Here is a 14,809-nt window from a genome sequence, read left to right as displayed (position 1 = left end):
ATTCCTGACAAAGAATAAAGTGATCAAAATCAAAAGAGGTGAAATATTTTTATGATTAAGTAACCATTACTTCACACTGAGTGTGTCCCTAAAAATTGCCTAAAACAGTTAAATACTCACTCATGTAGACTTTTCATCTACAGAGTTCACAGTCTTTTATCATTTTGAAAATTCTAATGGAGGAAAACAAACACTTCTAAATGTTCATTTTAGGGAAATTACATCTCTGTATATTGAGGAAAGTGAGAATTTCTTGCATTTCAATATTACCAGTTTTTAAGGAGAGTTACTAAATGCTCCAAATTGGAGTAAGAATTTCATTTAAGATTATGATAAGGTTAACTTAACCGACTGAACATGACTGACAGCTTATTCTGTTTAAAAAAGAAGCAATAGCTTGCCTTGACATCTTACTGGATGGTATGTTAGAGTCACAAAACCATTCTTCCATCACCAAAAAGTAGCTGAGCATACAGAGAAACTATAACTACTGTTGTTTTTATTATTTCCATATATAAATATACACACACATGAATATTTTATGTAGATACCAGAATATAAATTAATAAACTTCATCCTGCTTTAATGCCAGCTCATGCAAGAGTTGAGAGGAAAAGTATATATTGATTTTCTACATGTTTCTAAATCTCTATTAATCAAACATCTCTTTCCTCTTCCACATTCTACTCTCTTCTCTCATAATGAGTTTATATCAGTTAACCATTTAGTATCTTCCTCCTACTCAGCTGGACACTTCAACATAATATGAAATACTCCATTTCTCCCACCGAGGCAACAATAAAAAACTTTCTTGAAGGAGACATCTAAATGTCTGATATGTGTTTTTAAATTTTCTTTTTGCAGAACTTTATCTTTTCCAAGTTGTTCCTAACTACCAAATTTTGGCAGCTTTTATTTTATAATCTAGCTACTTAGTGTTATCAAGCACTTCCTTTATCTCAACAAGATGCCGGCTTCAAACAATACATAGACCAAATGACTTAGAACATTTCTTAAACTTAGCACCTGTCACATCTAGTCTAATTAATTGTTATTATTTCTGCAGAAATACTGACTCATAATAGACAATGTAATATGAGAAGGTGCTCCTGAAATGAGACTAATCATTTTCTTTTTCTTTTTTTAATTCTTAAGGAATCTCTCCTATTGGTCAAGTTATTGTGACCTGATTAATGGTACAGGTAAAGACATCTGTTTTGTGGTAATATCACAATGAAACCACCTTCTTTCTCCCACAAACCCTCCATCATATATACAATGTTCTGGGGGTTGAGGATATGCATTTACTTATCTTTGTATCCCTACAACATAATTCAGAGTCTCTATACTTATATATAGGCTTATTAAACATCAGTCTAATGTGATGGGATTTCTGAATATTAACCATTGAAGATAAGCCTTTACTGCATTCCTTGGGAAATGTTTGCTTCGTAAAAGCTTTACTTAAGTGAACTTCCTTCCTGGCCACAGAAGTAAGGGGGTAATATATTTTAGAGTAGTAGTTACTGTTTGCATGTTTTGGAAATACTATATAAGCTATGACAAACCAAGACAGCATATTCAAAAGCAGAGACATTACTTTGCCGACAAAGGTCCATCTAGTCAAACCTATGGTTTTTCCATTAGTCATGTATGAGTGTGAGAGTTGGACCATAAAGAAAGCTGAGTGCAGAACTGATACTTTTGAACTGTGGTGTCGGAGTAGACTCTTTTTGAGAGTCCCAAGGACTGCAAGGAGATCAAACCAGTCAATCCTAAAGGAAATCAGTCCTGAATATTCATTGGAAGGACTGATGCTGAAGATGAAACTCCAATACTTTGACCACCTGATGCAAAGAACTGACTCCTTAGAAAAGATTCTGATGATGAGAAAGTTTGAAGGCAGGAGGAGAAGCGGACGGCTGAGGATGAGATGGTTGGATGGTATCACCAACTTAATGGACACAAGTTTGAGCAAGCTCTGGGAGTTGGTGATAGACAGGGAAGTCTGGCATGCTGCAGCCCATGGGATCACCAAGAGTCGGACAAAACTGAACTGAATAGTTTAAAACTTAAAGAATTAAAAAATCAAGATAAATACAAAAGTAAAACTTGTGTCCAAGTGCAGGTTTCGATATGAGGCAGAATCAGAGATGTTCAAGGCTGAACACAGATTTTGAATGAGATGATTAAAATGAGAAAGAAAACAACAACAATAAAACACAGTTGCATCTGTACTAACCATGAGAAATGTATGCAAAAATAACATTGTGAATTGGAGCTGGGAAGAAAGAAGGTACTAGGACTTTAGATTCAGAGTGTGATAGATCCAGTTTATTATTCTCCTTAAGGAAAAGCAAAGTACACATATGCCTATTAGTTTAAGTATTAAAATTTTAAAAAGTAATGGGAATAAAATACTATTAGGTATTTAAAATCAAAGGTGATCTTCCAGCTACTAAGAAGCGGAAGCAGAATATTGTGCGTGTAAAGTTGATAAGGTAACACTTTAGAAGAATGTAACACAATGAAGAAAAAATATTATACATAAAGTACATAAAAGATAGAAAATAAGAAGGAAACATAGAGAATGTTCATTTTCACAAAGGTATTGCTGAGTTTCACAGGTTTATTTAATTTTGTTTACACTCTGCTAAAAAACAAACAAACAAACAAAAAACAAAAAAAAAACCCACCAGTAAAACCACCGCTGAATTTGCTTCGCAACACTTTAGAGTCATGGTGATGGGTGAAGAAATCCTTTCCAAGTAGCTCATTTCTGCAAATAGTCAACTGTCCCAATACCACTAACTTTAATTTCATAAGCATACACTTCAGTCCTTAAGAGAGAAATGTAGTGTGCTTCTCCTAAATAGTAAACTATTGCTTATGGGCTTAAAATATATTTAAATCTTAGTCTAAAACAAAAAATAGAGCAGTTTTAAAACAGTATTAAGAGGATCCATTAATGACAGTAACATATACATAGAATCAAGCATGAAATTAAAAGTATCTAAGAAGAAAATAACAGTAAAACAAACTAGGAGCAAAGATTGACCAGGTAGACCAGGGACTCTGATGGGAGATTCTTGGTCACAGTACTAGAAAAAGAGACTGCTGCTGCTGCTGCTGCTAAGTCGCTTCAGTCGTGTCTGACTCTGTGCGACCCCATAGATGGCAGCCCACCAGGCACCCCCGTCCCTGGGATTCTTCAGGCAAGAACACTGGAGTGGGTTGCCATTTCCTTCTCCAATGCATGAAAGTGAAAAGTGAAAGTGAAGTTGCTCAGGCGTGTCCGGCTCTTAGCGACCCCATGGACTGCAGCCCACCAGGTTTCTCCGTCCATGGGATTTTTTCCAGGCAAGAGTACTGGAGTGGGGTGCCATTGCCTTCTCTGAGAAAAAGACTAATGAAATGTAAATGGATCCAAGTTGATTTTTAAATCATGATTTAGAAGTACTTCCTCTATCTTCTTCATTAAGTTTAAAGACATAAAATGAAAATATTTATTTATATTTGAATGTATTTTAAAAAAAGAGAGCCCTGCTAGTATCAGCTATGTTATGGTCATGGCTCTTGGTAGTTACTGGTGTCATTACAACATAATCTTCGATGATATTTCCAATGGTTTTTGAAGATTTTCAATGTACTCTTTTCCATTAATGGCTAAGGTGTTGGGACAGCAGTTGTAGGCAAGGCCCATTCAGGGACCTATTTGGGGAATTTAACCTTCAGTATTCCATTCTCTCAGTGTCTCTATCAGGTTCACTGAGATCCTCTGTTATATTTCACCTATCACAAAAATGTAAGAAATGTAATAAAATCACAAGGTCAGAGCCGTTACCAGAAAAAGAGTATGGTATTCATAACTGAAGGATAGGTCTTACTGTTTTGAACAGACACATTCAGTTGTGGCTCATGTTTGGTGATATTCATTTGTGGAGCAAATGGAGGAATTATCTAGCTATTTTTTCTTACATCCAGTGTGTACTATGGAGCACAACCATAGTAAAGATTTACTAAGCTCAAAAAATGCCCTTTTTAGTTTGATGTGTACATTTTCCAACCATTTGTGTGAAATTGTTTAGTGATTTAAAAAATATTGATCAGCCATAAGGGTAAGTGAATGGATCGCTATTAAAAGTACAAACAACATTTACAAAAATGAGTTTTAAAGGAATCTCAAGATTCAAAAATTGCTATTCTACTGATAGATGGAAGATTTAAAAACATAAAATTGCAGTTTTAACAACGTAATTTTGACATTTTTAAAAACTTTCATCTGTATTTATGGAATGGGAAAATTTAATAGGAAACAGAATACCAATGACTACGTATAGTATACAGTCTTATTAGATATAGTAGCTGCTAGCTACATTGGAGAAGGCAATGGCACCCCACTCCAGTACTCTTGCCTGGAAAATCCCATGGATGGAGGAGCCTGCTGGCTGCAGTCCATGGGGTCGCTAAGAGTCGGAAACAACTGAGCGACTTCACTTTCACTTTTCACTTTCATGCATTGGAGAAGGAAATGGCAACCCACTCCAGTGTTCTTGCCTGGAGAATCCCAGGGACGGGGGTGCCTGGTGGGCTGCCATCTATGGGGTTGCGCAGAGTCGGACACGACTGAAGCAACTTGGCGGCAGCAGCAGCAGCAGCAGCAGCTACAGGTCACAATTCAGCAGCACTTGAAACACAGCTAGTACAAACTGAAATACGGTAAGTATAAACACTGGATTTTCAGAAATTTGTTAATTTTTATATGTTAAAATGATGGTATTTTTGATATATGGGGTTAAACAACATATACTTGATACATTTTTTTTTTCATCTTTAAAATGCAGTTACTGGAGAATTTTAATTTTATATATACAGTTTGCATTATATTTCTCTAAACCATGCTTGGAATCAAAATTTCTAGATTTGTCTAAGACACACTCTTTCCATCTAATCCCTTGCCACTGGTTTGGTTTTTAAACAGATGCAGCCTCATTTCCACCTTTTGTTGAGAGGACAAGGGTATTGCAATTTTTCTCCTCTGATATTTGCAGGTAAGAGAGAGACAATGATGTATTTTTCCAAGTCAGAATTCTTTCTCTAAGTGATAAAACACAGACCAAGAAACTCATGCTTATTAATCATGTTATTTGAGAAAAATAAAATACTTTTAGGGATGTTTCTCCTGATCTATTAAGAATACATACAATGTGAAATTCATGATGTATTTATGCCCTGCAGAACGTAATGGCAAACCACTCCAGTATTCTTGCCCAGAGAATCCTATGGACAGAGGACCATGGTGGGCTACAGCCCAGGGGGTTGCAAAGAGTTGGACACAATTGAGCCACCAATACATACATACATACACACACACACACACAATGTATTTATGAGTCTTTAAAATTTTATGTAGAAGGATGTTGTGTATAATGCAAATCAGTTTCTTTTTGTTATTTTTAAGTAAGGACTACTTTTTTCATTCTTTTTCTAAATTAGCAATAAGAGTGATAACAGTCAAGTCTAGAAAGGCATGCCCAGTCTTTGTAAAGAAGAGGATACCACAAACACAAAACTATGTTCATGCACCCCACTGACAATACAGCATCTTTTCAAATTGATGGGGGCCCAGTAGCTATCACACAAGCATTGGCGTCTATCCTTGATGCTCACCTGGTTTCTTAACACTGTTTGGTAAAGCAAGCATAATATCTCTAAATCTTTTTCCTTATCTGTAAAATTGAAGAGAACAGCATTTCTTCAAACAGTCATCTGGGGATTAGAAAATATTTAATCTATAAAGGAAACTAACTGTGAGGAATGCCTTAATTGTAAATACTCCATGGTAATTCATAAGCAAAAATTATTCTCAGAAGCGTTTGAAAACAACGATAAGAATAGCTCATACTCAAGTATTAAGTTCCAGTGTGTCTTAAAATTTTGCAAGTTTTTTTTTTTCCTAAAAGGTAAGGATTCTAATAAGATTATATCTAATTTTTCTAATTTAAGGCAGCAATAGTATTAATTTAAATATAAGAAAAAACAAATCTGCACAACGAAGTTTAGATTCCCAGAATGAAGCTCTTTCTTATCTGTATTCAGGTCTATCTATGCTGTGTTTGGAGCTGAAATGAATCTGAAAGGAATCCCTGTGTATAGATTTATTCTTCCATCCTATGCTTTTGCATCTCCACTTCAAAATCCAGACAACCACTGTTTCTGCACAGAAAAAATCATCTCAAAAAATTGTACCTTATATGGTGTGCTAGACATTAGCAAATGCAAAGAAGGTGAGTACAAGTTCTCAGTGTCACAATCCATGGCATAATTTGCATTATCCTTTAAAATGTAAACTTCACCCAGGATTCCTTTCCTCCAGAAATATAAAGTGAGAAAGCAATAAGGGCAGAAAGTAAGAGTGATGGTAGGATATTTTTGTTTTGATGTTTGTATTGCTTTCAGGGTCTCAGTTATTTTCGTGTTCCAAAACTTAGTTTTTATTAGGTATAATCATGCTTATCGATACTTCCCGTGCTACTTGGAAAATGTCTCTTGAGGTCTTTTGCTCATTTTTAAATTGGTTTATTTATTTTTTTGAGTTGCGTAATTCTTGTATATTTTGGATGTTAATCACTTACGGGATACGTGTTTTGGGAGTATTTTCTCCCACCCATTTCATTTCTGACCATTTCTTTTGCTGCGCAGAATGGCTGTGCTCCTTTTAGATGTAGCGTAAAATGAAAACAGTTTGCAGAATACTTTGAGCATCCCAACTGGTCCATCTGACATTTTTCTTATTCTAACCTAGAATCTGTAAATAAAATAAGTATGTTTTAGGATGTCTCTGAAACAAAAATTGATTCAAACATGGCATCTGGAGTCTATCTTATTTTGCTTACCTTCTTCATGTTAGAGTGGGTGAGAAGAAAGAAAGAAAAGCCTCTTTAAATAAATTCTCAGTCCAAAGACATTTTACAGCCTGAAACATGAGGGTATATGGTTGTAACTTTGTGTTCAGTAGCTAAGCTTTACATATTGAAAACACCTAAGGTGAAAATAAACACCTAAGGGATGAACAACAGACATTAATAGTCAGTAGGATGATGTAGAAGTTTACATTTTATTTTTGTTCAAAAGTGATCAGAGACTATAATTTTCCCTCACTCTCATCCCCTGATTAGATTTCAAAGCCAAATCTGCATTTCTTTTTTTAAATTATAAAGCTTTGTTTTCAAGGAAATCTTTCCTAGGTGGTATATGAAATGAGGAAAATGATTTATCCCAACTGTCTCTTAAAACTTGCTTTCAGGAAAACCTGTGTACATTTCACTTCCTCATTTTCTACATGGAAGTCCTGATCTTGCAGAACCTATTGAAGGCTTAAGTCCAAATGAAGAAGAACACAGCACGTACTTAGATGTTGAACCTGTAAGCAAATACTTTATTGATCGGATTTATTTTATAAAAATGAAGAAAAAATTAAATTATCTCCTTTCTATCAATCACATTTAGTCACAGTTATTGTACTACATTCTTAATAAATTACTTATTTTTACTTCAAGGAAAATTACAGTGATTTCTTCCTGTTGTTGCTTATGAAATGTCAAGATAATTTTAGTTTTTCAGTAAAGGTCAGGAATAATGAAAATCATTCTATTTGGATTAAAATGATTTTATGTTACTCTTTCAAATGTACTTTATACTTAACTGCAAATATTGCTTATATGAAGGGACCCTGTAGATCATGAAGGATTAAAATTTTTTATGGGTGTACATGCACTTGAGGCAAGATCAAATATATTTCTTACTGTCAAGAAAAATCTATTAAGTCCCTATAGTTTAACAGTTTCAATTTTTCATTTATATTAATATTCCCCTTTTCAACAGCTAAATGAAATGTCAGGACTTTAGTAGTCATATTTTAGTTTAAATGATGACAGAAGTAACATTATAATTATACTGATGATACATGGATTCTGACTGAGTATGTATTTAAATTCCAGGATATATTTGTCAAATGAGTTTTAGATTTCACTACTGTTGATGTCATTACTAATTCCCCAAAAGCAATTCAAGTAAACATCACAAATCTAACTAAACCTTGACATTAGGTTGGGCAAGGATATATGTGTATACACATATGCATATACTCATAGTAATAGTCAATATGTCTGATTAAGTCCTATTAATAAATAACAAATTTCACAGGTTCAAGTAGTACACTTTCACCTTAGGCTCTACATAACAAAAATAAGGTCTGGATATTATAAAAGAATGTTTTTAAAATAAGTTGGTAATTAGTTTGTTCTCTTTTTAGATAACTGGATTTACTTTACGGTTTGCAAAACGGCTGCAGATCAACATGCTGGTCAAGCCAGCAAAAAAAATTGAGTGAGTTTCTTAAACAAGTTTTATTTTGATTTTTCAAATTTTCTTGTAAGATGTGGATATATCTATCAAAGGAGATGGAAATAAAGTTTCAACTTCTGTTTGGCTTAATGTCATTAAATAATTATCAAATGCTTATAACTGTCATTTGTAATTTAGAATGACACCTAATGTGTAGTGAAATGGTACTTAGCCATATTTTGGAATGAGTATTTCTGGTATTTCTCTCTTTGCTAACTGTCCAAATATTTTTATGACAATAGTTTCAGCATTCATATTTTAGTTTCCTGGGTATAATTTGTTTAAAGGAAAAATACATACTTAGAAAAGGTCATTCTAATTAAAAAACCTGTGTTAGATGGCTTTCCTATGGTTCAGTGCTTAAGAGTCCACCTTGCACTGCAAGGGACACTGGTTTGATACCTGATACAGGACGATCCCACAGGCCTCTGGGAAACTAACCCCATGCACCACAACAGAGCCTGTGCTCTGGAGCTCTTGAGTCGTAACTACTGAGCCTATATGCAGCAGCTACTGAAGCCTGCGCTCCTGGAGCCTATGCTCCACAACAAAAGAAACCACTCCAATGAGAAGCCCATGCACAGCAACTATAGAGTAGCCCCTGCTGGCCGCAACTAGAAAAGGCCCACGTATGGCAACGAAGACCCAGTGCAGCCACAAATAAATAAATATACAATCAATGTATTAAAAAGATGTGTATGTAGGAAAGATGTCTGAGAAACAGCAATATTAAAATTTAAATGCTTCATTACAGGGGAAACAAAGCACGTAACTTAACCAGGTTGTAAAAGCAACTAATTTCTGAACATTTATTTTCACTAGTAATTACTAATATCTGTCATATGTGTATAGCATATTAGTATATATTTTCATACTTATTTTCAATGTTTATTACAGAGCACTAAAGAATCTGACGCAAAACTATATTGTCCCTATTCTTTGGCTTAATGAGGTTAGTATTTTTATCTATTAGTCACTAAGAACAGTAAGCTTAATATACAGAAAAAGGTTTTGATGTTTGAAAATTAAATACACACACACACACAGTATTTGAACTTGTCTTTCCATTGTATCTATGGGTGAGTTTATATATTATTAATTATATAATTAATTATTTTTTAAAACAAGTCATATAGAAGTATCAGGATTATGTTAGACTTAAGTCTAACTTTTATGAAAATAAAAATACTTCATAATGCATTTATTAGATAATTTTTCTTGTCATAGTACACGTGTTACGAAAGAGTCATGAAAATATTAAACTCCAAATAACTCAATATGAGCCTTGTAGTGCTAACAAAACCACCCAAGCTTATAATGGGCAAATTAAGAGTAGATGTAGGCAGTCTATCTAGTGCCTGACAAGATATTTTTAATATAAATCATGGAACCGATAAACCACAGAATTAGGAAAGGCATTGCATAAGCCTTTAGAGATAGATACAGTTGAGCTTTGCCATTTCCTCTGTCACTAAGAAGCAACCTCTGGGAAACTGGAGAATATTTCAGTAAGACTGCTATACTGATCAATGAAATCAGTATATTCAATAACACTAAATAACATGTTTAAAGGAAGGAATAGCAGGAAGTGAATCAAGATGCGGAACACAGAGGAATCATCACCTGCTTTAAAAAAATAAAGTACTGTTGACAAAGATCAAAAATAAATAAATAAATAAAGGAAGGAAGGAATAATCTCTCTCTCTCTCTCTAAATATTCTACCTGGGCATTTACTGTGTTCTTTGACATGCAAAGAGAATTCCAACAGGTTTGTCTTGCAGATAAAGATGACTGACATTCATGTGTTGTTTCGATAAAAGTGATACACATAAGTGGAGAGTTTGAGTATTCTGCTCTCAAATCTACTCAAATAACACTATTTATTAACTTGATTACAGACTGGTACCATTGGTGATGAGAAGGCGGAAATGTTCAGAAATCAAGTGACTGGGAAAATAAACCTCCTTGGCCTGGTAGAAATCGTCTTGCTCAGTGTTGGTGTGGTGATGTTTATTGCTTTCATGGTTTCATATTGTGCATGCAGATCAAAGGGAGTAAATTAAGTAAGTATATAACAGAAACCATATATGACTTCAGTAACATTAAATATTACTTGTTTTCATTTTATCAAAACAGTTATAAACTAGGCTGCAAACATTAATGAACATGTCTAGTCAACTATCATTTTTAATATATCCTTGAAACTTTGAGACACTTAATGCAAGTTAAAATGAAGACTGAATGAGTATTTAGGCTTATCAATATTAAACAGATCACTATATTTCATCTTTATTTTGGGAGGAAATGGGCTAAACTGTGAAGGTGTTACCTTTGAAAAGTTAGAATGCTGCACAAAAGCTATACATGTACTCAATTTTTATTTAATTATTTCTAGATAGTTATTTTAAAAATCACAAATAATTTAATATATCTGACTAGGAAACGTTATGTGAAACTGAAAATGGCAGCTATTTGGGGAGACTGAAATTTATAAGGGAAAAGAAAATAAAAAGTAAAATTAGATAAGCTATAAAATAATGAGAATTAAAGAGTCACTAAATGGTAGAGATAAAATCAGATAAAAATATGCTATTTTTAAATGCAAATAGCATATTAATATAAAAACAGAGCTGCTGCATATAGACATGCTGTCCAAAATCATGACATGCACCCTAGATGTTCCATGTGGAAGCCCTGATGAATGATTATAATTCAGGAACTAAAATTAAATGAGTACAAGAAAATAGAATAAAGTTGAACTCACTAAAACCAAATAATTAGAGTTTAAAGGAAAAATCAGATAAATATGGATGGATGAGTTTTAGCAAAACTGAAGAGGGGGTTCAGGCCTCTGTATTTTAAATATTAGTACCCGTGTCCCCTTGTACACAGAGGAGTGTATACCAGACCCTATTTTCTCTAAATGGAAGCCTTTCTTTAATAATCATACATGGCATTGGTACGGCCTGAGGGGAGGCCACTGACCCATAGGTTCTATCCACCATTCCTTCCCTGGGATATCAAAGAAAAAAAATGAAGTGAAGTGAAAGTCACTTGGTAGTATCCTACGGCTTTCCACCTCATGAACTGTAGCTCGCCAGGCTTCTGTGTCTATGGAATTCTCCAGGCCAGAATTCTGGAATGGGTTGCCATTCCCTTCTCCAAAGGACCTTCCTGACCCAGGGATTGAACCCAGGTCTCCTGCATTGCAGGCAGATTCTTTACCGTCTAAGCTACCAGGGAAGCCCAGAAGAAGAACAAGGAAAAAAAAAAAAAAAAAATATATATATATATATATATATATATATATGGAATCTAAATTAAAGCAAGGACTGATGCTGAAGCTCCAGTATTTTGGCGACCTGATACAAAGAGCCAACTCACTGGAAAAGATTGAGGGAATGAAGAAAAGAGGGTGACAGAGGATGAGATAGCTAGATGGCATCACTGATTCAATGGACATGAGTTTGAGCAAACTCAGGTAGATAGTGAAGCACAGGGTAGCCTGGCATGCTCCAGTTCATGGGGTTGCAAAGAGTTGGACATAATTTATCAAGTGAACAACAACAGCAGCAAATTGCTCTGAAGAAAATCAATCACAATTTTAAAACAAGTCTTCTTATTCCACTTTCAGATTGCTGACAGAAAGCTGCCCTGTATAGAAATTCTGGAGCTGCCACTGACAATTATTGACCTTAATGTGCTCAAATCATGCTATTTTACATGAATTTCACAGCTAATCCCTAATAAAAATTTATGATTTTCCAGTAGCCATGGATCTATCAGCATCCCTTCTGTTTTTTGGAGACATTACAGAAAAGTACATTTTAACAGTATAAAACTATTTTCAAAGCGTGAATCAGTTAAATTGAAGATTTAAAAAACAAACTGGACTTTTTGGACCAATTTTTTTGTGTGTGTTCGTGAGATTGAAAGCTTAGACTGAGGAAGGCAACTCGATCTTTTATTCTGATGCTTTCTGCCTATATATATTTCCTTAAGAGGACACTGAACAATTCTGCCTATGGTCTATTTGGACAGAATGTATTCAAAATGCTAATACATTCATGTTATAATAAAGGAAATATGGCATCACCTTTAAAACATGTCATCAATCCAGTAACAAGTTATGTTTAAACACAGTAATGCATATGACCATTTATATAATAGACCAAAATATCATCCATTGAAAAGCCAAGTTAAAACAAAACTTGTTCTAGTGGGAAGATAAGCTTTTCAAAATGAACTATAGTAGTTGTAAATTTTTTGGTATTATTCTCTATTGAAATTACATAACCTATTTCATCAGTGCTTAATGAGCCCTGAATGTCCAACATCTTGGGTCTCTATGTAGCTTGGGCTTCCCTGGTAGCTCAGCAGGTAAAGAATCCACCTGCAATGCAGGAGACCCTGGTTTGATTCCTGCGTCGGGAAGATCCCCTGGAGGAGGACATGGCAATCCACTTCAGTATTCTTGCCTGGAGAATCCCCATGGATAGAGGAACCTGGAGGGCTAGAGTCTATGTGGTCACAATGAGTTGGACACAACTGAGCAATTCAGCAGAGCTATGCAGCTGAAAGTAAAAGACTGAAAACTTTCCAGAGTGTCTTTATCAACAAGTGTATTGATTTGGCTTAAACTTCTGACTGTTACAAGGAAAGTAACTGCTCTTTATACAACAGTATGTCTTTTTATCTTTACAAATAGAGAAGAAAAAATTTCTAGGTTGATTACTTGATTTACTAGATTTAGAAGAATCACAGATATAGATTTCCTTAAACAGGCCTCATGTTGAATATTGTAATTAATTATGCCTTTGGGAAGATTTATAAACAACTGAAAAATAAGGAGACGCTGTGCAGAGGGAATAAAGTAAAGATGGGAGAGTGAAGGTGTGGATTTATTCAATGGATCACGAAGAGAATAAGCCAATAGTCTTTTCAAAAGAAGCAGTACATACACCACTAAACAGAGGATGGTCTGAAGGGACAGCAAGGAGTGGAAATGCTCATGCAGAGCAGATTTAATGAGTGACCCTCCTTATCTGACTGCGTGCAGCTCTTGAGAGCTGGGAAGGAGCCTTCCATGAACCCTGGAATGGGAAAATAACTGCCTTATCCGTGAAGCACATCAGAGAAATTTTCTCTACAGCTGGAGAAATTGGGCTGATTTCTAGAAAATACAACATCTTTAATATATAGAATTTGAGTCTTAACTATTTTCCCATGAATTTCTGATATGTACCTTATCTTTCTTCTTTCCAGGGAGTAAGAGTCTCTACATTTATGCACCAGCTATGTCAGGACCTTTCTTAATATCACCTTACAAAAGTCAAGATTTTCATGCTTTATTTTTGCAAAACACACCTTATCTTACAGTTCAAGAACTGGTGGCACTCCCTCTCACCTGCCCCCATAAGCAGCAGCACATTTCAAAAGGATTATTAAGACATCATTAAATTCCACACTTTGAACAAAAAACCAGCACTTTTAAAAATTCAACATGTTCACAATGGAATGGACTTCAGTTTCTACAGATGTGGCCCACTTATTTTTACTTGGTACTGATTCACTGATTTATTCCCAATGCTAAATTCAGCAGAGAGATGGTCATTTCTACACAAATCCTGGACCCTGAACACTAGCCTTCCTCATCAAAAGGAAAACATCACTACCCTCATCAGTGTCCCCGCAAAACACAGACCCAGTACTGTCAGTACATTGCCTCTGAAGAGCAAATATTTTGAAAGATATTTGAAAATGTAAACTAAATGACTAGCCTATGAACCATTTATTATACATTTCTCAAGGTTTTTTTCCTCTACGGAACCCTTTGTACAGCATCAGCAAGGCATTATAACCATGGTATTTATAACAATATGTGCTTATATTTTTGTCAATGGTTATGCATTTGGACATGTTTGAGAACTTTGCTATCTTCCATCTTCTACAGCTATTCTGGAAATCTGAGCAAATTTTCATCTTTCTACTCAGTTGCATACAACTTATGCTTGGCACCTTCAGAATGCTGTGCTAGTACTAAGAGATGTAAATGATAATACAGAAATTATTATGTGGAAGATCACTAGCTGTAGAATGTGTATTCATAGTGATTTGTTGTAAAATTTCTTGCTTTCATTGTCACCTCAGAAAGACTGGTTTTGAACATTAAAAGATGTTCCTTAAAATCTTGTACTTTGTCTAGTTCCTGTTGTGTCACAAAACATTTACTCTAGTTTTCTAATTGTTCTATCTGAATTTTTGTTTCTGTATGAACCTAATATTTCCTTTTGAAATATTATTTCTAAATTCAATCTTTACAACTTTTTCCTTAACTAATTTTTGAGCCAGTTGGGGGATAAGGAAATAAAAAGATAGTTGGTCATACTTTAAAGGTACAGA

General features: G+C 34.7%; 1 protein-coding gene across 11 annotated transcripts in view; it reads left to right on the top strand.

Annotated features, from left to right (window-relative positions):
- The window catches only part of CD36 (CD36 molecule (thrombospondin receptor)), a 93,987-nt gene extending 79,388 nt beyond the window's left edge, over positions 1-14,599 (top strand). For 9 of the 11 annotated variants that reach the window (XM_044946365.2, XM_044946361.2, XM_044946366.2 and 6 more), the window contains 8 exons: positions 1,156-1,202; positions 4,982-5,051; positions 6,100-6,287; positions 7,307-7,425; positions 8,315-8,388; positions 9,304-9,358; positions 10,306-10,470; positions 13,673-14,599. In XM_044946365.2, the coding sequence (XP_044802300.2) occupies positions 1,156-1,202; positions 4,982-5,051; positions 6,100-6,287; positions 7,307-7,425; positions 8,315-8,388; positions 9,304-9,358; positions 10,306-10,470 (718 nt within the window). In that variant the 3' untranslated portion in view covers positions 13,673-14,599. 11 annotated transcript variants of the gene reach the window in all.
- Positions 14,600-14,809: the final 210 nt, after the last annotated feature.

Source organism: Bubalus bubalis, chromosome 8 (genome assembly GCF_019923935.1).
Source record: "Bubalus bubalis isolate 160015118507 breed Murrah chromosome 8, NDDB_SH_1, whole genome shotgun sequence".
Classification (NCBI taxonomy): Eukaryota; Metazoa; Chordata; class Mammalia; order Artiodactyla; family Bovidae; genus Bubalus; species Bubalus bubalis.
Note: the sequence above shows the minus strand (reverse complement) of the source record. Positions and strands in the feature narration are given on the sequence as shown.